The sequence below is a fragment of the Vipera ursinii genome (assembly GCF_947247035.1).
Source record: "Vipera ursinii genome assembly, chromosome: 7".
Lineage (NCBI taxonomy): Eukaryota > Metazoa > Chordata > Lepidosauria > Squamata > Viperidae > Vipera > Vipera ursinii.
In genome coordinates this window covers 8,146,086-8,168,585 of record NC_139521.1, presented here as the reverse complement: position 1 = coordinate 8,168,585, position 22,500 = coordinate 8,146,086, and the positions used below count along the sequence as shown (strand labels likewise).

The 22,500-nt window shown below is 42.6% G+C and overlaps 1 protein-coding gene across 1 annotated transcript in view; it reads left to right on the top strand.

Annotated features, from left to right (window-relative positions):
- TBC1D19 (TBC1 domain family member 19) overlaps positions 1-22,500 on the top strand; it is a 67,009-nt gene that overhangs the window by 29,592 nt on the left and 14,917 nt on the right. Inside the window, exons 12-16 of the mRNA XM_083367916.1 lie at positions 4,652-4,726; positions 5,424-5,486; positions 15,651-15,735; positions 18,574-18,618; positions 20,286-20,318. Coding sequence (XP_083224042.1) covers positions 4,652-4,726; positions 5,424-5,486; positions 15,651-15,735; positions 18,574-18,618; positions 20,286-20,318 — 301 coding nt within the window. The remainder of the gene's footprint in view (positions 1-4,651; positions 4,727-5,423; positions 5,487-15,650; positions 15,736-18,573; positions 18,619-20,285; positions 20,319-22,500) is intronic.

The following is a 22,500-nucleotide window of genomic DNA, read 5'->3' as shown; positions in this document are numbered from 1 at the left end:
TTGATTGAACCTTTTTTTTTTTTGCACACGGCGGCGGAGGCCTAAAGCGAAAAGGTTTTACAAAACCCAGCTTGAAGGCCTAGGACTGGGATGAGGGCACGCGTGCCCACAGAGAGGGCTCTGGGTGCCGCCCGTGACACGCGTGCCATAGGTTCGCCACCACGGCCGTAGTTCATCCGGTCAGTTCGAATGGGGCAATTCCCCAGGTGTTAAGTCTGTTGTGGGACAGAGGAGATAACGCCGGGCTGCAGCGATGTTTTGTCAGCTCTTCACACCTTCCCTTGCGAACGCGGAGATAAACCAGTTGACGGAGGCGCATTCCTTTCTCCTCCCCCAATTTTCTAGCTGACGTCAAGGGGAGAGTTAGTTCATAGAGGAAGTATGCAGAAACAGCAAAGCGTTGCAGTGTAGCGACAGAGGAAACCAAAGCAATAACCCGCAGTGCTTTTTTCCCCCTGGCCCTCCAGGAGCATGGCAGAACCCAGAATTGTAGAGAGAATAAAGTTCAAGTTAAGGAAAGAAAAGAGCCCCCTTAGAAAATGGGTTCTGACATTTCTATTTTGTTTCCTGCCAGAGTTTTTGGGAGAGGGAGACTGCCCTATGAATTGGTTTAATACCTAAAATAAATGATGCCCCCCCCAATACGTTTGGGAATTACAGGGCAAAATAGAATTCAAGCAAAGGAAATATTAAATACATTTGAAAAGATAAGGTTTAATTCAATTTCCTGGAATCCTTGAAATGATTGAAAGTATATATATATATATATACTGCATGTTTGTTTTCTGAGGTATACTGCATATATAAATAAATACTTGTCATGGAAATCAGTCATTTAAACAATGTTTCTGGAAATCTAGTGACGTTGAACAGTCACTGTGAAATTTTTGTGTTATCGTTCTATCTAAGTCAGGCCTTTTCAACCTTTTCACCCATTGTACCACTTTTAGCATATGGCAGCATCCGAGTATTACCAGTCACCTAGCAAGGTGTCAAAAACTTGATGACCAACAAAAAAAAGGAAAAAAGTGATGAAGTACAGGTAGCCCTTGACTTACAACAATTCGGTTAGTGACTGTTCAAAGTTACAATGGCACTGAAAAAAGTGCCCCCCAAGCCACAGCTGAGCAAGACACCTGCCCGCCCACCTGGCGCTGATCCTGGAGCCTGGCGCTGATCCTGGCACTTCTGCTGAGCCCTGACAGCCCTGCAGCTCCAGCCGTCTCTCATTCAGGCTTGTGTGGTGCTGCCACTGGTTCAGCTCCTTCCGCTCCCCCGCTACCACTTTTCTAGGATGGTCGCGTACCACCTGCCGGGTGCCAATGTACCACAGGTGGTACCCGTACCACTGGTTGAAAAGCCCTGGGGTAGACTTCCCAACAGGTAATCCTTGACTTAACGGCCACGATTGAGCCCAAAATTTCTCTTGCTAAGTGGGACAGTCGTTAAGTGAGTTGTGCGCCCTTATACGGCTTTTCTTGCCACCACCGTTAAGTGAATCACTGCAGTTGTTAAATTAGAAATAGGGTTGTTAAGCGAATCCGGCTTCCCCCATTGACTTGGCTTGGCAGAAGGTCACAAAAGGGGGAATCACATGAACCTGGGATACTGCAACCGTCGTGAATGTGAGCCAGTTGGCCAAGCAGCTGAATTTTTATCATGTGACCCTGGAGATAGATGCTGCCCCAGTTGCAAGTGTGAAAAACGGTCGCAAGTCACTTTTCCCAGGGTCGTAACTTTGAACGGTCGCTAAATGAACTGTTGTAAGTGGAGGACTACCTTGTACTATAACTTACTTTCCACCGTGACTTTATTTGCATTTACTGACACTTACATTATTTGCATATTCTGAATGAGTCTTGGTTCATCTTCTCTTTATAAGTAGCAACGCCTTTACCCTTGCATCGTTGAGCGTACTGCAGATTCTGCCATCTGATCAATAAAAGGCATTCCCTAACAGCGCAGCTAACCCCCTAAAATCGACCAAATTGTGTGTGTGGAAAAAAAATCATAAGTATCGTAAGCACAGTGTTAAGTGCGTCTGCTGTGTAACTACATATTTTCTTCTGCTGTCTTTCCCCCCCCCCCCATTTATTTTCATTATTTTTTTATAAATCACAAATGCTAGTGCGGGGGTCTTCAAACTTGGCCCTTTCATGACTGGTGGACTTCAACTCCCAGAATTCCTCAGTGAGGCACGTTGGCTGAGGAATTCTGGGAGTTGAAGTCCACGAGTCATTAAAGGGCCAGGTTTGAAGAGCCCTGAGCTAGTGGAATTGCTCTCTTTCTACCTGTTCGCTGATGTAAGTCAACCACCTGTTTTCTATCCTCATGGAGCCAGATGCCACAAGGAAGCTATTCTCCGTATTGTGTCTAACCTAAGAATTGTCTGCGGATGTAACCCAGTCAAGCAGATAATTAACTTATGCTCTGCAATTGTAAAATTGTTGAATCCTTATGCAGTATTTTCAGAAGGCATAGCAATTCAATTTGTAAAGCTAGGAGGAACTTCATTGTTTGTTATTCTCCTGCTACGAAGAAATGGATTATTGTGCATAAAGGTTGGGAAAATGAGAAGCCGAAGCAATATGTGTTATATGTTCAAGAGAAAAATTGAATTCATTAATGCCCGTGGATTTTTTTTTTAAAGTTCTTTTTCCCCCCAGTCTGTTGCCTTTAGTTTTTAAATCACTACAATATCACACTTTTTAATTTTTTTTATAACTCCCACTGTATTTCTTTTGTCGTTGTTTGTATTTGTTTTAAAAAAAAATTAAAAAATGAAATCCTATCCTACAAATGTCCCTTAATCACCTTTCAGGTCCGCTCTTGAACGACAGTTTCTGTGTTAATCATAGAATATAAATGCTTATGGAAATGAATCTTACATTTCCTTGTTTTAAAATGTTAATTATTCCTTTTTTGGTTATGTTTCATTCGTTTTGATGATAACTTATCTAACCATGTTTCTGAGATTATATCCGAATATCCCCGAAGAACCTTTTCCTAATTCCACTTTTTATTTTTGGAACTCATTTATTTATGTAAGAAATTCAGGTCTGCCTTTCCACTATAATCAGAGCTGGTTATATAAGAGCTTTAGAACAATAATATTTAAAAACACTGACATCATTATTACAGCCAAAAACCCTCATATACCACATCAAACAGGCAATAAATTAAATTCATTCACAGAAAAGGTAAATATAAAATATTTTTATCGAGACGGTTTCACAACTAAACAGAGCTAGCGGTTTTTAAAATTGTGTGGTTTTCAGTAACATTTGTTGATTTTTAGAATTACCTGTTCACAGGTGTGCGTATGTGTGTGTGAAATTACCCATGCCAGTTGTTTAGCTGGTACAGGTCTTCATATGCATCAATTTCTTAATGATGTGATATATCAACGTAGTATATGTGTGGACCCATATTTTGCAATTAGCAGGTAGAAATTTCGTCAACAGGCAGATTTTTCTAAGTGCCATCCAAGATTTTTCGGTATGGCACTACTATGGCTGGTTTATGCCATCATCTTTCAGTTTCCATTTTCAGATCTTAATAGTTTGTGATCTTTGCCAATTCTTCTATCCTCTACTATCCTCTGGTATTGCCGCATCAATTATCCATGCATTATTCTTTTCAGCCATAGTTAAATCTCGTTTATTATGAACTAAGACTACCAATCTGTGCTCGTGTTCTGTACCAGCCTGCTACCGGCCCTGCAGAAAAGGCAACCCCTTTACAAACGCTAAGAGGCTGGAATTACATCTGCCAAATTATTACTACAAAAACAAACAAGACACGAACCAAGATACAGGAGCTTTGAAACACTATCTGAGCGGTTGCTTTCAGCAAACCAGCCCTCCCCACACATTCCCTTTATCAAGAGTTCAGGGCGTGGCTTCTCTCTGCCTCCTTCCAAGAAGCCCCATTGCCTTCCTCTGTTTACTCCTACTTGACTGCCTCCTGTGTCGGGCGTCCTTGAACAGGGCCAGCTGTGGGTCATCTTCATCCACACTGTCAGGCTCACACAGCTGGGTCTCCATGGTGACCAAGTGGGAGGGGCCTGCCTGAGGGCTCTCATCAGCAAGATCTTCAACCCCCTCAGCAAGGTCTTCAACACCCCCCTCCTCCTCTGAGTCGTCCGACCCAACTGCCGAACCCACAGGCTGACCCTGAATCACAACAGTTCGGATATCCCACAGTATTATAAGCCAGGGGTGTTAAACTGCCGGCCCCGTGGGCCAGATGCGTCGTGCTGAAATCGCGCCCACCCCATTGCCGGCAATGGGGGGGAAAAGTCGCAATACGTCGCGACACGTCATGTGATGTTGCGAGTTTGACACACCCCTGATTTAAGCTGCCCATTTTTACTATTTTTTCCAACTCTCTATTCCCACCAGTTTTTCATTACTACCACATGATAATTTTTACAGGTGGTCCAATGAATCGTTCTGGCAACTGCGTTATGTTCTAGTGTGTAGTCAGTGTGTGCAGTTTTCTTGCATGAGCTGAGTAGATAATCTGTTGCTTCTGCCTCTTTGCACAAGCTCCACTTTGAAACATTTGATGCTTCTCCCCCCCCCCCCCAATTCTGGCCTTGATTGCGTTCGTTCAAATTTAATTACTATTATTAATTATTTCATTTTAGGATATCTTGTACTATGAACAGCTGAAGTCTAATGTGATCCAGTACAATCTTTTGGTGGACAGTCTGATTTACAAAGTGAGTAATTTTTGATTTGCTTATTTCTGTCAGTAATTAATGTGTTAACTCACCCTTTAGGCTTTATGTAGTGAAAAGGAATGTTTGTTGTGAAATTAAAACCTGTGCTTAATTAACGGCCTTTTATAATGACTAATCTTGCTAATTGTGTTCTGCTTGCAAGAATACAATAGAATAGAATATAGAATAGAATAGTATAGATATTGGAATAGAATAGAATAGAATAGAATAGAATAGAATAGAATAGAATAGAATAGAATAGAATAGAATAGAATAGAATAGAATAGATATTGGAATGGAATGGAATGGAATGGAATGGAATGGAATGGAATGGAATGGAATGGAATAGAATAGAATAGAATAGAATAGAATAGAATAGAATAGAATAGAATAGAATAGAATAGAATAGAATAGAATAGAATAGAATAGAATAGAATAGAAGAATAGATATTGGAATGGAATGGAATGGAATAGAATAGAATAGAATAGATAATGGAATGGAATGGAATAGAATAGAATAGAATAGATATTGGAATGGAATGGAATAGAATAGAATAGAATAGATATTGGAATGGAATGGAATGGAATGGAATGGAATAGAATAGAATAGAATAGAATAGTGCTGGGTCTTTTTATATTGTGTACAGTGTGGAAAATATGTTGCTTAGCTTCAGAAAGTTACATTTTTTGATTTCAGGATGTGAAACTGACAGCCAGCAATGATGACTATTACTTCGTGTTTGAGGATTACCTATATCAGGTACGTGTTTACGTAGAGCAAATGGCAAATCATACGTCACTGGAAGAAGGACATCTGGGGCAGAGTATAGTTTGTTCTGTCTACTTCGTAGGTCAAATAAAACTTGTAATGCAACAGCTGCTCTAAGTCGAGCTACAGTGCATTGCTATGTGGATCTACACAAGAGTGAATTCCATTATGTTTTGTGGGGCTTATCTTTTAAGTAAATCTGTAGAGAAATGGCTTACTGAGCAACTATATAAATCATTACCTATTAAGAAATCATTCAGTTGTTGCCTGTGGATTGTTAACATCAACCATAGACAGCTCTGAATCAATAAAGTTAAATAAAGATAAGGTATCTGTTGGATAAGTTCAAACCATTGTTGAATCCCTTGCAAACTTCCTGTAAAATCTGCCAGCCCGTACAGTTTGGTTGATTGATTTCACCAGCTAATCTCTGAATTATAGAGACCTAGGACTTTGCGACTGGATCAAAGCAATTTCAGTACTATTTCTTAATTTCTGCTGTTCATTGCAGTCATTCTGTGGACTGTTGAGGATATTTTAATAGCAATAAGACCACACACCCCCTTGTTCAGAACAGTATGTACTATATATATCATGCGTACAATATATCAACCCGTACGAAGCATTGTGCAGCTTTTGGACTTCTGTGGAATTGTAATTCGTATCGCCGGTTTCAAACAGCACTAGGCAGATGAAACATTTATTTAGTGTATTTGATTTATGCATATTGATATCCATTCCTTATTGAGCAAGACAACCGCATCACAGCGAGTCTCGGCATGATGCTGAAATATGATGGATTGGTAGGAAGAACCAGTACAAAAAAAAATCTTTAAAAGAATCCCAAACAAAACAAAATATTTATTTATTTATTTTATTTATTTTATTGAGATTTCTATACCGCCCTTCTCCCTACTCCAGAGTATTCAGTCAGTGGAAAAAAGAAGACGAGTCAGCCATGCTAAAACAATACTTCCATGCCAAATTCCTGGAGAAAATCACAATTGTTATGAGGCCAGTGTTGTCCTGAGAGAGACACGGTTGGGTGGTGGGCACATTACTCAAGGTGGTTGGTTAAATTTTTCGTGAATGAAACCTAACAGGAAAAAGAAGGAGGGGCATGATAAGGGCAACAAAATCAAAACATACTAACAAAGAAAAAAACCAAACAAACAGGGAGGCAGGAAGTGTTAAACATTCCCTCCTTCTAAGGATGTCCCTCTAGGGCAGGGGTCTTCGAACTTGGCCCTTTTATGACTTGTGGACTTCAACACTCAGAATTCCTCAGTCGGCCATTTTGATGAAATTGCGGGCTTGCATCCAGACCAGGGGTCTTCGAACTTGGCCCTTTTATGACTTGTGGACTTCAACTCCCAGAATTCCTCAGTCGGCCATTTTGATGAAACTGCGGGCTTGCATCCAGGCCAGGGGTCTTCGAACTTGGCCCTTTTCTGACTTGTGAACTTCAACTCCCAGGATTCCTCAGTCGGCCATTTTGATGAAACTGCCGGCTTGCATCCAGACCAGGGGTCTTCGAACTTGGCCCTTTTCTGACTTGTGGACTTCAACTCCCAGGATTCCTCAGCCAGAATTCTGGGAGTTGAAGTCCACAAGTCAGAAAAGGGCCAAGTTTGAAGACCCCTGATCTAGTGAGACCGAGAAGAAAGGCTTCCCCCCCCCCCAAAAAAAAAACTTTTCTGGAGAGGGGATTGTAGTGGGCTGCAGGCCGGAGGTTGGGGACCCCTGCTGTAGAACATCATCCCTCCAGACATAAGATTGGCCCCCACTTACATCTCTGAAGACCTGGCTTTGCCAATAGGCTTGTGGACCCCAGTGAGGGAGGAAACCCATCATGGCTTGTCAATGAGGTAGGGGTTATTGCTTTTTTTTGTTTTTGGGTTTTTATCCTTGTAAGCCACCTAGCGCAGAGTTCTCCAACCTTTCCAGGCTCGCGGCATGGAGGGGAGAGCAGCTTCCAAATTACTGCGTGCATGCGCCTGCATGCACGCAAGGAGGCCCACTTCCACCGCTGCAGTACTAGCGGCCCTGTTTGTGCATGCGCTGGAGCCATGCGCATGCCAAACGTGGCCCCGCGCGCGCACACACATGCGCTAGCGGCCTGTTCGTGCATGCGCAAATGGGGCATGCACACACACATACAGCGCGCTAGCATCCCCATGTGTGCCCCGGTGCGTGCGCAAACGGGACCGTGGGCCCTAGCGCGAGTGAGGGGGAATGCACACCCACAGATGCGTGGCCCGGCCAGCCATTTCCGTGGCCCGCTGGCCAAGAGCCCGGAGCTCAGTACCACGGCCCATAAGGTGGGGGACCCCTGACCTAGAGTCATTGAGAGTGAGTGGGGTGGCCCTATCAATTTTCTTAAATAAATAAAAGAAAACGGGGGGGGGGTGTTGGTACGTGAAGCATTATAGCTGCAGTTATTCTAAGCGTGGCTTTTGTTTGCAGTGAAGATTAATGAGCAGTAGCCATGGCTTTTGAAGAAAAGGTGGCATTAAGGAGAAATTTGGGTCCTTTTATTTATTTATTTATTTATTTATTTTATTATTGGGACTTATATGCCGCCCTATCTCCCGAAGGACTCAGGGCGGCTAACAACAATAACATACAATAAATACAGAAGTTAAGATAAAATTAAAATTAAAGGCCCCTGTACAATAAATAAACTTTTAGGTGTTCTTCTGGAAAGGGCATCAGGAAAAAAATAATAATACAAGTTTTAAACATTTAAAGATGATTTAAAGATAAAGGGAACCAACAAATATCTGGCGTGCCCAGTCTTGGGCATATATAAAAGAAGTAAACCTATAATATGTAATAGAATTTATTACTATGACTCTTGGAAAGGCACCCATAATTTATGCCTCCATGATATATTATTACCTTTGTTTCTACTGAAAAGGAAGCTGTGTGTGTGTGTGCTTGTAGTTGTCTACGTTGCTTCTTTTAAATCTCTGGTAATGAAGGGTTATCACATTTGCAAATTTGCTAAGCACATTTGATTATAATGTCAGTATAAATGTCATGGGATTAGCATCTCATTTTCAAGGTTACTTTCAGCTCAATTAGTCAAAGCTGTTGAGAGTGGGTGGTTTTTGTTTTTTTTTGTCTTTGTAGCTGCATCAGATAAGCATTCCTTATCAGCTCAGCCGATAAAGAGTATTTGGTATATTCTGAGAATAAAGCACAGGCATCGTTAAGCTATTTGCCTACTTGCCTTGCAGTGAAGAGAGCTTGCAAAATAAAGGCTTGCCATATTCCAAGATGCTATCTTACTTAAAACCACAGCCCTAAGAATAATAGACCGAAACCTCTATGTATTTAAATAAAAGAAAGCTGCATTACCCAAGCTGTAAAACACCAGGATGACGTTTTTGTACATGTGCCAGGCTAGGCATTCCATAGGGACGGAGTGGGCGTCACCTTCTGCCTAGCCAGCATTTGATATTTGTAGGTCGGCTTCACAGATGAAACAGTCCTAGGTCTTCATAGCTAGACCTATGAAGATCTAATCTTTGCAAGGAATTGGATAGCTGCCGGTGACACCAAATGCAGCTTTCAAATCACCTTAAGAGAAATTAAAGAGAACCAGCTGACGGGGAACCCGGTGCAACCTGTAAGCTGCATCAACAGAAGGATAGTATCAAGATCACGTAAAGTGTTAGTACGATACCGCTTTATACTGCTCTGGTGAGACCACACTTGGAATAGAGGTAGTTCTCCGTTTACAATGGTTCGCTTAGCAACCGTTTGAAGTTACAAAACTGAAAAGGAATTGTCTGGTCAAAAAGAGTTACTTATTATACCTGTATGCAGGATAATAAATTTATTTATTTATTTATTTATTTTATTTTAAATCCCATTTATATCCCGCCCTTCCCCGAAGACTCAGGGCGGCTTACAATTTAAGCACAAACCAATGTGCTTAGCAATAGCCTTCATTCTGTGTACATGCCTGCTTATTATTAGGGCCTTCGGGGGGGCCCCCAAGCGGCATTATTACAAAGTCAGCTTATTGCCCCCAACAATCTGGGTCCTCATTTTACCTACCTCAGAAGGATGGAAGGCTGAGTCAACCTTGAGCCTGGTGGGATGCCCAGTGTTCTTCTGGAAGAATCATTGTTTGAAATAAACTTTTTAAGATACTGTGATGGTTACTGTCACAGTTTAGTGCATGTTGCATAATAGCTGAAATAAAGTTGATTCATTATTGGTCCTCATTTTAGATCATTACTTTGAGCTAGTTCTCGACTCACAACAGTTTGTTTAAGGACTGTTCAGTGTTACAACAGCACTTTAAAAAGTGACCTACGACCATTTTTCACACTTATGATCATGTGATTTACATTCAGAGGCTTGGTGACTGACCCACATTTATGACCGTCACAGTGCCCAGAGGTCATGTGATCCCCTTTTGCGATTTTCTGACGAACAAACTCAAGGGGGAGCCAGCTTCACTTAACAACCATGTCACTAACTTAACAACCCACAGTGAATCCCTTAACAACGGTGGCAAGAAAAGTCCTAAAATGGGACAAAACTCACTTAAACAAATGTCTCACTTAGCAACAAAAGTTTTGGGCACCCTTGTGGCTGTAAGTCAAGGATTACCTGTATAGCCTTCTGCATAACTTTGAATCGATGGCAGATAGAGAGAAAGGAGGGCTATGAATAATCGGCCGAGAACGGAGAAGAGTCGGTGGGAGAACGTGGCGACAAGTTGAAGTAAAGCATAAATTTGGGGCTCCATTGTGGTCGTAAGTTGAGGACTACCTGTACTGTTTCTAGTTTTGGTGACTACGATACAAAAAAGATGTTGAGACTCAGAGCGCTGAGAGGAGCAATAAAGACGATTAGGGGACTGGGCAACAGAACTTAAGAAGAATGGCAACTGAGACTGTTTAGGCTCGGGGTAGCCAACCTTGGTTCTTTTAATGACTCGTGGACTTCAACTCCCAGAATTCCTGAGCTAGCATGGCTCAGCTTGGAAACCTCTCCCTTGCCCCTCAACATGGCTGGCTGGGGAATTCTGGGAGTTGAAGTTCACGAGTCATAAAGCGGCCTACGCCTAGGCCAGGGGTAGGCAACCCTTGGCTCTTTGATGACTCGTGGACTTCAACTCCCAGAATTCCTAAGCCAGCATGGCTCAGCTTGGAAACCTCTCCCTTTCCCCTCAGCATGGCTGGCTCAGGAATTCTGGGAGTTGAAGTCCACCAGTCATAAAAGAGCCAAGGTTGCCTACCCCTGGCTTAGTCTAATGAAGAGAAGGACGAGTGGGGACATGATAGAAGTCTTCCAATATCTCAGGGGCTGCCCCAAAGAAGAGGGAGTCAAGCTATTCTCCAAAGCACCTGAAGGCAGGGCAAGAAGAAGCAACGGATGGAAACTAACCGAGGAGAGAAGCAACCTAGTAGAAATTTCCCGACAGCGAGAACAATAAAGCAATGGAATAGTTTGCCTTCAGACATTGTGGGTGCCCCATCACTGGAGGTTTTTAAGAAAAGATCGGAGAGTCACTTATCTGGAATGGTACAGGATCTACTCGTGCAGGGAGTTGGACTGGAACAGGGGTCCCCAACCCCCAGTCCATGGACCAGGACCGGGCCTTGGCATGCCAGCAACCGGTCCACACAAACAAGCAAAGCCCCATCCGTGGTATGCAGGCAGCACACAAAACCACGCACCCTCCGGTCCGGGGGAAAAAACCTCTCTCCACGGAACCGGTCCCTGGCGCCCAAAAGGTTGGGGGACCTCTGGACTAGAAAGACCTCCAAGATGCCTTTTTGTGAACTTGCTTTAATTTTCTACCTTCAGAAGTCGTGGAGGGTGGATTTCGTAAAATTCTCATTAGCGTTGAGTTAATAACCAGGCAGCTCAGGCAGAACCGGAAGGTGGAACATTCTTTCCTGTGTTCTGTTTTGTCGTGTGTGTGTGTGTGTGTGTTTGTTTTTTTTTTTAATCGCAGAGACAAAAGCTATTTCGACCATTTCTGAAAAGAATTGTCTGGTCAAACAGAGTTAACTTATGTAGCAGACACAGATCCTCAGGTTCCTGACCTAATTGCCAAATTCTGCTTCCGAGCGATAAGGATATGCTGTCAGATGTTCGTTTCTTTGGGACTGTTTATAATGGATATATATATATATATATATATATATATATATATATATATATATATATATATATATATATAATATAAATAGCTGTTGGATATGCACCAAGAGGACAGAACGTTTCCCATTTGTGTATAATTTCGTGAAGTCTGCTCTGCGTCTGCATGTGTCAGGCTCAAGGCCAAAGACACAGGGAAAGGCAGTTGTTCCGCAATCTTTTATTTGCCTACGATTAGTGGATATAATCTTAACAAACCTAAGGCTATACAGGCAGTCCTCTACTTAGGACCCCAATTCAGCCCCAAATTTCCTTTGCTAAGCGAGGCATTTGTCAAGTGCGTTTTGCCCCAGTTTATGACCTTCCTTGCCACACTTTAACAACAACAACAACAACAACAGAGTTGGACGGGACCTTGGAGGTCATCTAGTCCAACCTCCTGCTCAGGCAGGAAAGCCTATACCATTTCAGACCAATGGCTGTCCAGTCTCTTCTTTAAAAACTTCCAGTGTTGGAGCATTCACCACTTCTAGAGGCAGGTTGTTCCACTGATTACCGTAATTGTTCTAACTGTCAGGAAATTTCTCCCAAGTTCTAAGGTTGCTTCTCTCCTTGATGAGTTTCCATCCGCTGCCTCTTGTCCTGCCCTTCAGGTGCTTTGGAGAATAGCTTGACTCCCTCCTCTTTGGGGCAGCCCCTGAGATACTGGAAGACTGCTATCCTGTCCCCCCTGGTCCTTCTCTTCATTAGACTAGACCAGGGGTCGGCAACCTCGGCTCTTTTATGACTCGTGGACTTCAACTCCCAGAATTCCTGAGCCAGCATAGCTGGCTCAGGAATTCTGGGAGTTGAAGTCCACGAGTCATAAAAGAGCCGAGGTTGCCGACCCCTGGACTAGACATACCCAATTCTACTAACCGTTCCTTGTATGTTTTAGCCTCCAGTCCCCTAATTTGTTAAGTGATTCACTGCAGTTGTTCAGTTAAGTGAATCTGGCTTCCCCATTGGTTTGAGCGACTTTGGCACCCTGCAACCGTCAAATACACGCCAGTTGCCAAGCGCATGGGACCATGGGGGATGCTGCAGTGGGTGAAAAATGGCCACCAGTCGCTTCTTCTCAGTGGCCTTGTAACTCTGAATGGTCACCAAATGAACTGTTGCAAAGTTGAGGGCTACCTGAACAGGATTTTGGAGAACAGAGAATCTTTCCAGAGAAAAGATTACAAACCAGCAAAGGAGATCCGTTGATTATGTGATATTTACTTACTGTTGGAATATGTGAGGGAGAGAGGGAGGGAGGGAGGGAGGGAGGAAGGAGGATAGTGAGATAGGGACAGAAGGAAGGAAGATATGAAAAGGAGGGAAAGAAGGAAGGGAGAGGGAGGGAGAGGAAGGAAGGGAGAGAGGAAGGAAGGACGGAAGGGAGGGAGGGAGGGAGGAAGAAAGGAAAGGGAGGGAGAGAGGGAAGGAAGAGAGAGGAGGGAATGAAGGAAGGGAGGGAGGGAAGAAGGAAGGAAAAGAGGGGGGAAGGAGGGAGGGAGAGGGAAGGAAGGAAGAGGAAGGAAGGAAGGAAGGAAAGGGGGAGAGAGGGAAGGAAGGGAGAGAGGGAGGAAGGATGGAAGGAAGGAAGGAAAGGGAGAGGGAGAGAGGGAAGGAAGGGAGAGGAGGGAATGAAGGAAGGAAGGGAGGGAGGAAGGAAGGAAAAGGGGGGAAGGAGGGAGGGAGAGAAGGAAGGAAGGGGGGGAAGGAGGGAGAGAAGGAAGGAAGGGAGAGGGAGGAAGGATGGAAGGAAGGAAGGAAAGGGAGAAGGAGAGGGAAGGGAGAGAGGAGGGAATGAAGGGAGGGAGGGAGGAAGGAAGAAAAAGGGGAAGGAGGGAGGGAGAGGGAAGGAAGGAAAAGGAAGGAAGGAAAGAGAGGGAGAGGGAAGGAAGAGAGAGGGAGGAAGGATGGAAGGAAGGAAGGAAAGGGGGAGAGAGGGAGAGAGGGAAGGAAGGGAGAGAGGAGGGAATGAAGGAAGGGAGGGAGGAAGGAAGGAAAACGGGGGGAAGGAGGGAGGGAGAGAAGGAAGGAAGGGAGAGAGGGAGGAAGGATGGAAGGAAGGAAGGAAAGGGAGAAGGAGAGGGAAGGAAGGGAGAGAGGAGGGAATGAAGGAAGGGAGGGAGGAAGGAAGGAAAAGGGAGGGAAGGAGGGAGGGAGAGAGGGAAGGAAGGGAGAGAGGGAGGAAGGATGGAAGGAAGGAAGGAAAGAGGAAGAGGGAGAGAGGGAAGGAAGGGAGAGAGGAGGGAAGGAAGGAAGGGAGGGAGGAAGGAAGGAAAAGGGAGGGAAGGAGGGAGGGAGAGAGGGAAGGAAGGGAGAGAGGGAGGAAGGATGGAAGGAAGGAAGGAAAGAGGAAGAGGGAGAGAGGGAAGGAAGGGAGAGAGGAGGGAATGAAGGAAGGGAGGGAGGAAGGAAGGAAAAGGGGGAAGGAGGGAGGGAGAGAGGGAAGCAAGGGAGAGAGGGAGGAAGCAAGTTCTTGAAAAATCCACAGCTAGGATTTTGAAGAGCAAGTTTCTACACTGCCAATTTGTTGACAATCTTACTACTTTGTGTGACAGTTAAATTAGGGTTCCTGTGCAACAAAGCAGAAGGAAAACGGAAACGTAAAAAGGTAGGAAAGGGCACGGAGCACGGCAAGCTTCTCTCCGTTCTCAGAGTAAATAATTAAGGGTAGCTCAGAATTCTGAGGTGGGGACGTTACGGTGGGCTCGGTTGTCGTCGTAAGTCGAGGACCGCCTGTAGTAAGGAATTGGGAAACCAGGTTGGCGCGGTGGTTTTGGCTAGAAACCAGGAGGCCCACAGGTTTTGGTCCTGCCTTAAGCAGAAAGCCTCTCTGGGTGACCCTGGGCCAGCCCCTTTCTCTCAGCCCTAGGAAGGAGGCAATGGCAAACCACTTTGGAGAAACCTGGCCAAGAAAACGGGAGGCTTTTCCCAAGGATTGAAGATGGACGGAAGAAAATAATAATAATAATTAATAATAATAATAATAATAATAATAATAATAATAATAATAATAATAATAAAAATAGGAAATTATCTCTACCTTCACCCCCAATCTGTGTGGCAGTCAGGAACAACACCTGTCTGAACCCTTTTGTTCCCTCTCCTCTTTCTGCTGACGTGGGTTTTTATAAACTAGTTTTTAATTTTTCCTGTTTATTACTACTTTGCTGGCTGTGGTATATTTTAAGAGTTTGGATAGGAGCAGAGGCTGATAAGTAAGGCTGAAAGTGTGTATTTAAGATAAAGGTGCTTTATCATCCGAAAAAAATACCCCCCAATATTAACCAGCAAAGTAGTAAGTTGTTCGTATCTCTGAGAGAAAATTATTCTGTCCTCTATCAGAAGCCCGGGATGGTTTTTCAGGACCTTTCTGCTTTTCTTTGACAAATATAATTTTCAGAGGATTTTGTTTATACAAATATTAAACGGAAAGATACTCTCTGCACCAGGGCCTACATTGCGAAACATTGTCATGGAGTTGGAAAAATTCTGTTTAAAATAAAAAAAGATAAGCTGTAACGTCCTACATTAGAATTATCCCTCGTGGAAATGAATTTGCTGTAGACTTGTGTGGTTGTTTTTTGTGTGTGTGTGTGTGTGTGGCAGCAGCAGCAGACTAAAAAGAGCAGTCGTGTGTGTAGGTTTGTTGAGTTCATACGTAGAAAAATTGTCTGGGAGTTAACTCTTTGCCCGCGATCCAGTTTGAGTTTTCTCTAACGCTGCCTTAAGAAAATAGGGAAAATGGAGGTTATTTTTTTTTATTTATTTTACAAATCTCCTTAGAAGTCCAAATAGGAAGAAGCGTACCTGTTCCTTTTTGCAGGAACACAAAAGCCATCATTCAGTTTTGACGAGACCAATCTAAACATTTTGCTTATCCTTCCGTGTGGTGAAACTTCCCCTTTGCGGAAAATGTCATTTTGCGATGTTCCGTTAAAAGTGAGCTTATTCACAGAGACCTTCCTGGTAAATTTGTGTTTTCTGCAGGTGTTGCTTTGTTTCTCTCGAGACACTTCAGTGTTGGAACACTTCGCCTACAATAGTGCTACCCCACCCAGATCATTCATTCGAGGTAAAGAAACATTTATTTGAAATGCTCAAGCTGTACAGAGACGCTGAAGAGAGAGAATATTTTATAAATGTGACTTGAAAATCTTCCCCGAACAAGGATTGGAGAACGTTAAAACCTTGACGTCCCTGGTCCATGACGTCAAATTCTTTTAATTACCATTTTCTTTCATATACATATATATATATATATATATATATATATATATATATATATATATATATATATATATATAAATTCTTTACAATAACGATCTTCAATGCTTTGTGAACAGTGTGTTTGTTGCCTAGGTTCATAACATTCAAAACAGTAACAGTATTTTCTACAATTAATCAATATGTTAGTTGGTAATATATTTCTTGATCCTCCCTTCTTCTTCCAATGATATTTTCTTTTTTGTCTACATTAAACAGGTATAGTTCGTAATATTTTCAGTACATACCAGGTTGAATATAAACATTTTTTTGTATTTATGCACACGATAACATCAACATATAGCATATTTTCAGATCAGCTTATTTTATATTTATAAAATCATTTCAAAGTCATTACATGACCTGTTCAAACTTTTTATTAAAGCTTACTTTCCCCTCAGTATTCAGAGGACTCTCTTTTTCTCAAAATTCATTCCCTTTAAATATCCAAACTTTTCATTTAAATACACCTGGACTATGAGGCGCAAAGAAAGTTATATATATATATATATATATATATATATATATATATATATATATATATATATATATATATATATATATATATATATATATATATATATATATATATATATCCACTTTCTTTGCATCTCATAGGCCAGGGGTCTCCAACCTTGACAGCTTTATGACTGGTGGACTTCAACTCCCAGAATTCCTCAGCCATCATAGCTGCAAAGAACAGCTTGGCTGAGGAATTCTGGGAGTTGAAGTCCACCAGTCGTAAAGCTGTCAAGGGTGGAGAACCCTGTCATAGTCTACCAAAATATGACGAATGCTTGCTATCTTCGGCAAGGTGGAGTATGTAGTCTTTTTTTTTCTCCCCCTTCTGTGTAATCCAGCTGCTGAAACTACCACTGAAGTAAAATATTTACTTGTATTTCTTTTCTTTTCTTTTCTTTTAAAAAAAAATGAAAACGGCTAAAATCAGCGCCTTGCCAAATTATTTCTGCCTACCGAAATGTTGGTAGGCAGTCCTTGACTTACGGCATTTGAGCCCAAAATTTCTGTGGCTAAGCGAGGCAGTGGTCAAGCGACTTTTGCCCCGCTTTTTTATGCCTTTTCTTGCCACACCTGTTAAGTGACTCATTGCAGTTGTTCAGTTTGTAACCCGGTCGTTAAGTGAATCCGGCTTCCCCATTGACCTTGCTTGTCAGAAGGCCGTAAAAAAACTGATCACATGACCCCAGTTGCAGCTGTTATAAATTATGAGCCGGTTGCCAAGCATCCCAATTCTGATCACAAGACCAAGGGGATGCTTACAATTGTAAGTGTGAAGAATGGTCATAAGTCATTTTTTCAGTGCCGTTGTAACTTTGAATGGTTGCTAAACTAGCTGCGATAAGTCGAGGACCACCTGTAGATTTCAGCCCACTTTCTGCAATAGCTTATCTGTGCGTTTCTCATTTTCCTGCTTTCAGTTGCTCCTCCCTGAAATGAGCTATTTTGCTTACCTGTAATATTTAGCAAAAAGGGACACGGTGGCTCAGTGGGTTAGGACGCTGAGCTTGTCGATCAGGAGGTCGGCAGTTTGGCGGGTGAGTGAGCACCTGTTACTCGTCCCAGCTTCTGCCAACCTAGCAGTTCGAAAGCACGTAAAAAATGCAAGTAGAAAAATAGGGACCACTATGGTGGGAAGGTAACAGCGTTCCGTGCGCCTTTGGCGTCTAGTCATGCCGGCCACAGGACCACGGAGACGTCCTCGGACAAGCGCTGGCTCTTCGGCTTTGAAACGGAGATGAGCACCGTCCCCTAGAGTTGGAAACGACTAGCACGCATGTGCGGGGGAACCTTTACCTTTTAATATTTAACACCGTTTCTTTCATTTTAAAATTAACAAAATATACAGATATACGTCTCTTTCAAAACAGAGTAGAAAAACAAGAGCAAAAATGTGCTTTCGATGAACTGTGCCATAGGTAGGTGTGGTTTTTTATATACTCGTATGCAGGATAACAAGTTTAATACATCCCAGTATTCTTCTGGAAGAATCATGGTTTGAAATAAACTTTCAAGGTATTGTATTGGTTACTATCAAAGTATAATCCATGCTGCATAATAGCTGAGATAAAGTTGATTAATCGTTGGTCCTCGGTTTAGATCATTACTTTGAGGTAGTTCTGTTCAACATTACAACAGCACTTGAAAAAGTGACCTACGACCAATTTTCACACTTAAGACCGTTGTACAATCCCCTTGATCGTGTGATTTACATTTCAGACGCTTGGTGACTGACCCACGTTTAATGACCGTTGCAGTGCCCCGGGGTCACGTGATTCCCCCTTTTGCGACTTTCTGACAAGGAAAGTCAACGGGGAATCCAGCTTCTCTCAGCAACCGCGTTACTAATTTAACAACTGCAGTAATTCACTTCATAAACGTGGCCAGAAAAGTCATCAAATGGGGAAGAACTCTCTTTAACAAGTTTCTCCCTTAACAACATACATTTTGTAAGCTGAGGACTACTCGCGTTTTAACCGCTCTATATGATTTGTTATTTTGGTTATTCTTTTCCTGCCCTCTGAATTTCACTCCCAATTTGTCACTCTTACATTTTTCATATGGAAAACCTTGCATTCTCTTGCTGGTTATCTGATTCTCGGTTTGTTATTTCTGTTTCCCCACGTAGGAAAACTTGGAATGGAACAATATGCTGTGTTTTATCCGCCAAATGGTAAAGAAGTTATACTGTTGCCCCCTCTAGTGGGAACAGGGGGAACTACAACCATTTTTAAAAGTGGGTTCTTTTAAATGGTGTTTTTGTACTTTGGGTGAGAAGAAATAACAACTGTTCAAAAAGTTGGCAGAGCTTTTTTTGTTGTTGTTGCTTTGAAGCATTCCAAGGGTTTTTGGCCATACAGAAGCAGGCTCAGAAGTTTAAAGAACCGGTGCTGGATTGTTTGATTTTCTTCCCCATCAGCTGCTGCTTCTTCTTCTTCTTCTTCTTCTTCTTCTTCTTCTTCTTCTTCTTCTTCTTCTTCTTCTTCTTCTTCTTCTTCTTCTTCTTCTTCTTCTTCTTCTTCTTCTTCTTCTTCTTCTTCTTCTTCTTCTTCTCCTCCTCCTCCTCCTCCTCCTCCTCCTCCTCCTTCTTCTTCTTCTTCTTCTTTTTTTTGTAAAAAAAAATGTGTAAGTCACAAAGGAGCAACTGCTTTTTTTAAAAAAAAAATTATTATCATTATTATGTAAGCTGTTCTAAACCAGGCTTCAAGCCAAGCTGAAATAGATCCTAGATAATCCCTTTCACCCAAAAATTCTTGGTGCTAAGGATGACTACATGTTGAAGTAATTTGCTGAGAAATAGCAAACTTGACACTGGTTATGGTTGGGGGGGGTGTCTCAAGAAAGAAAGATCTTGCCACAGTACAGCCTCCTAAAGGTTGACTAGAAATAGATCTTCATCTAAAGCAGCACATGCTGCACCCTTCAGCCTGTTGATGAAGTATTTTGTCACAAGGCAATTTGTGGCTGCTTTAATTAGCCAAGGAAGAACAAGGATCAAATGCACACATTCTTGAATTTGTTCAGTTCTTTAGGCTGTGCGCAGGAAATCCCCTCTAATCCATCCAGGGAAAGTACATTATAAAAGAATAGAATAGAATAGAATAGAATAGAATAGAATAGAATAGAATAGAATAGAATAGAATAGAATAGAATAGAATAGAATAGAATAATGGAATGAATAGAATAGAATGGAATGAAGAATAGAATAGAATAGAATAGAATAGAATAGAATAAAAAAATGGAATGAAGAATAGAATAGAATAAAATAGAATAGAATAGAATGAAGAATAGAATAGAATAGAGTAGAATAGAATAGAATAGAAAAATGGAATGAAGAATAGAATAGAAAGAATAGAATAATGGAATGAAGAATAGAATAGAATAGAATAGAATAGAATAGAATAGAATAGAATAGAATAGAATAGAATAGAATAATGGAATGAAGAATAGAATAGAATAGAATAATGGAATGAAGAATAGAATAGAACAGAACAGAACAGAATAGAATAGAACAGAATAGAATAGAATAACAGAGTTGGAAGGGACCTTGGAGGTCTTCTAGTCCAACCCCCTGCTCAGGCAGGAAACCCTATACCATTTCAGCAGTATGTCCAATCTCTTCTTAAAAACTTCCAGTATTTGCTACCAACATAATTTACAATAAATGCCCTGACGTTATCCCGTCCTGTGTAGCAAAAGCGCCACAGATGGCATCTGAGCCTGTCCTTCTAACTTTAATTGTGGTAGGAAGCTGGAATTTTCTTTCCAGGTTTCCTGTTTCTGAAAACGCATACTATTTTGACAGTAAATGGAGTGTGGTTTTTCCCCCCCCCCCTTTAGGTGTCATTCCTTTCCATGGCTTTTCAATGTACGGTAAGTAACCTGTCATTGCTATCCCTAAAGTTAAAAATTGTGTGTGACAGTTGCCTAGGAGGTCACTAAGGTAGGTCAACTACAGAGGAATCTGATGTTTATTTGGTATCCTGGCAGTTTCAGTTGGAATATGAATTCAAAAATGTTAAGGTTCAGGAACAACCTTGTACTAGAAGAGAGATGTGTATGGAACAGGTTCAGCCATCCACAAAGGGAGACCGAACAGAGGCCTAACTATAATTGATTTAGAGCAAATGTCAAGGTTGTCAATGTAGCAAACATTGACATGTTTTTGCACTGACAATATAAGAGACAGCCTGTTACTTTAATTGCTTCATTTGGGGGGGGGGAGGACATCTACCCGGATGTTGTGAGAAGATTGGAAAAGCCCGCGTACAGAATGGGATGTGAAACCTCATATGTAAAACTAATTGGATAATGTGATTTATGATGGGTAGATAAGGGCGGGGATTGTTTGTGTGTTACGATGGGTTTGGTGGGGGGAGAGGAGATTTCAGATTCTGGCATCCCCTCCATGAGCGCCGATGTTTCGTTTCATTACTAAGACTTTTTAGATAAATAATAGGCCTGCAATTTGTTTGAATTGTCTCATTTATCGGAACCATGACAAAGGTATTTAAAAGTGCTTTTGCTTCACTGGATCACACATTAGAACTATGTGGAGCGTTCAGCAAAAGTTTGCCAAGTGCTCTAATTTAAATCATTTAAAGCAGCTGCGTCCCATGAAAGTGGCTGCTTTTAAAGATGATTCCCGTTGCCTGCCTGCAACTACACATAGTACTTCTCGAGGGATTGCCTATGAGGTGGCTGTGGCCACACACACACACACACACGGCATTAATTGGAAAGACTTGCTGAGTAGTGTAGGAGTACAGCCCCTTTAACGCTTTGAGGAAAGGTGTGTTGCTCACACGAATAGGATTGACAAAAATGGGGGGGGCATGCACACACGGACAGGATCTGAAAAGGGTTAGCAACTTCAACCTTGTCACATTGGGAGTTACTTTTTAAGTGCTAGGCCATAACCCTTTCTTGTGGGAAGGACGAGAAACAATGGTTGGGAACTGATCAAGGAGAGAAGCAACCTGGAATTAAGGAGAAACTTCCTGACAGTGAGGACAATTAACCAGCAGAACAGCAGAACAGCTCGTGGGCGCTCCATCACTGGAGGTTTTTAAGAAAAGACTAGACAATCACATGTCCGAGATGGTGTAGGTTCTCCTGCTTGAGCAGGGGGCTGGACTAGAAGACCTCCGGGGTCCCTTCCAGCTCTATTCTATTCTTATTCTTTGCAGTGTTCCAGAGCTTTTCAACCTTTTCACCCACTGTACCACTTTTAGGATATGGCAACATCCGAGTACCACCAGTCGCCTGGCAAAGTGTCAAAAACTTGATAACCAAAAAAAAAAAAAAGGAAAAAAGTGATGAAGTACAGGCAGTCCTCGACTTACAACAGTTCGCTTAGTTACTGTTCGAAGTTACAATGGCACTGAAAAAAGTGCTCCCCCAAGCCACAGCCGAGCAAGACGCCTGCCCGGCCGGCCGCACTCTTCCTCCTGTCCGAGGTTTTCATTGTTGTGAGCATTTTCTGTTGAGAATTGGCAGCGGGGGTGGGGGGGAGGGGATGTTTGGTTTTTATTCCCCCCCTCCTGGGTGCTTGCAGCAGGTTTTGTTCACTTCACATGACCCTGGGACACTGTGACCGTCATAAATATGAATCATTTGCCAAGCATCTGAATGTAAATCACAAGACCCTGGAGATGCTGCAAGATTCCAGCTGATCGGCGCTTCTTCTGGGCTCAGCAGAAGCGCCGGGATTGGTGCCGAGCTCCAGCTGGAGCCTGGTGCTGATCCTGGCGCTTCCGCTGAGCCCTGACAGCCCTGCAGCTCCAGCCGTCTCTCGCTCAGGCTTGTGCGGTGCTACCCCCGGTTCAGCTCATTCCCCTCCTCTGCTACCGCTTTTCTAGGATGGCCGCGTACCACCTGGCAGGTGCCAATGTACCACAGGTGGTACCCGTACCACTAGTTGAAAAGCCCTGTTCCAGAGTGTTGTTCCGGACAGTTTTTGAAGCCAGGAGCTTGGCTGCTTTGGGACATAAATGGGTACTTGAATCAAAGGGGCAGAATAATGTCCAGTGAAGAATTCAAAGCACAGTTATGC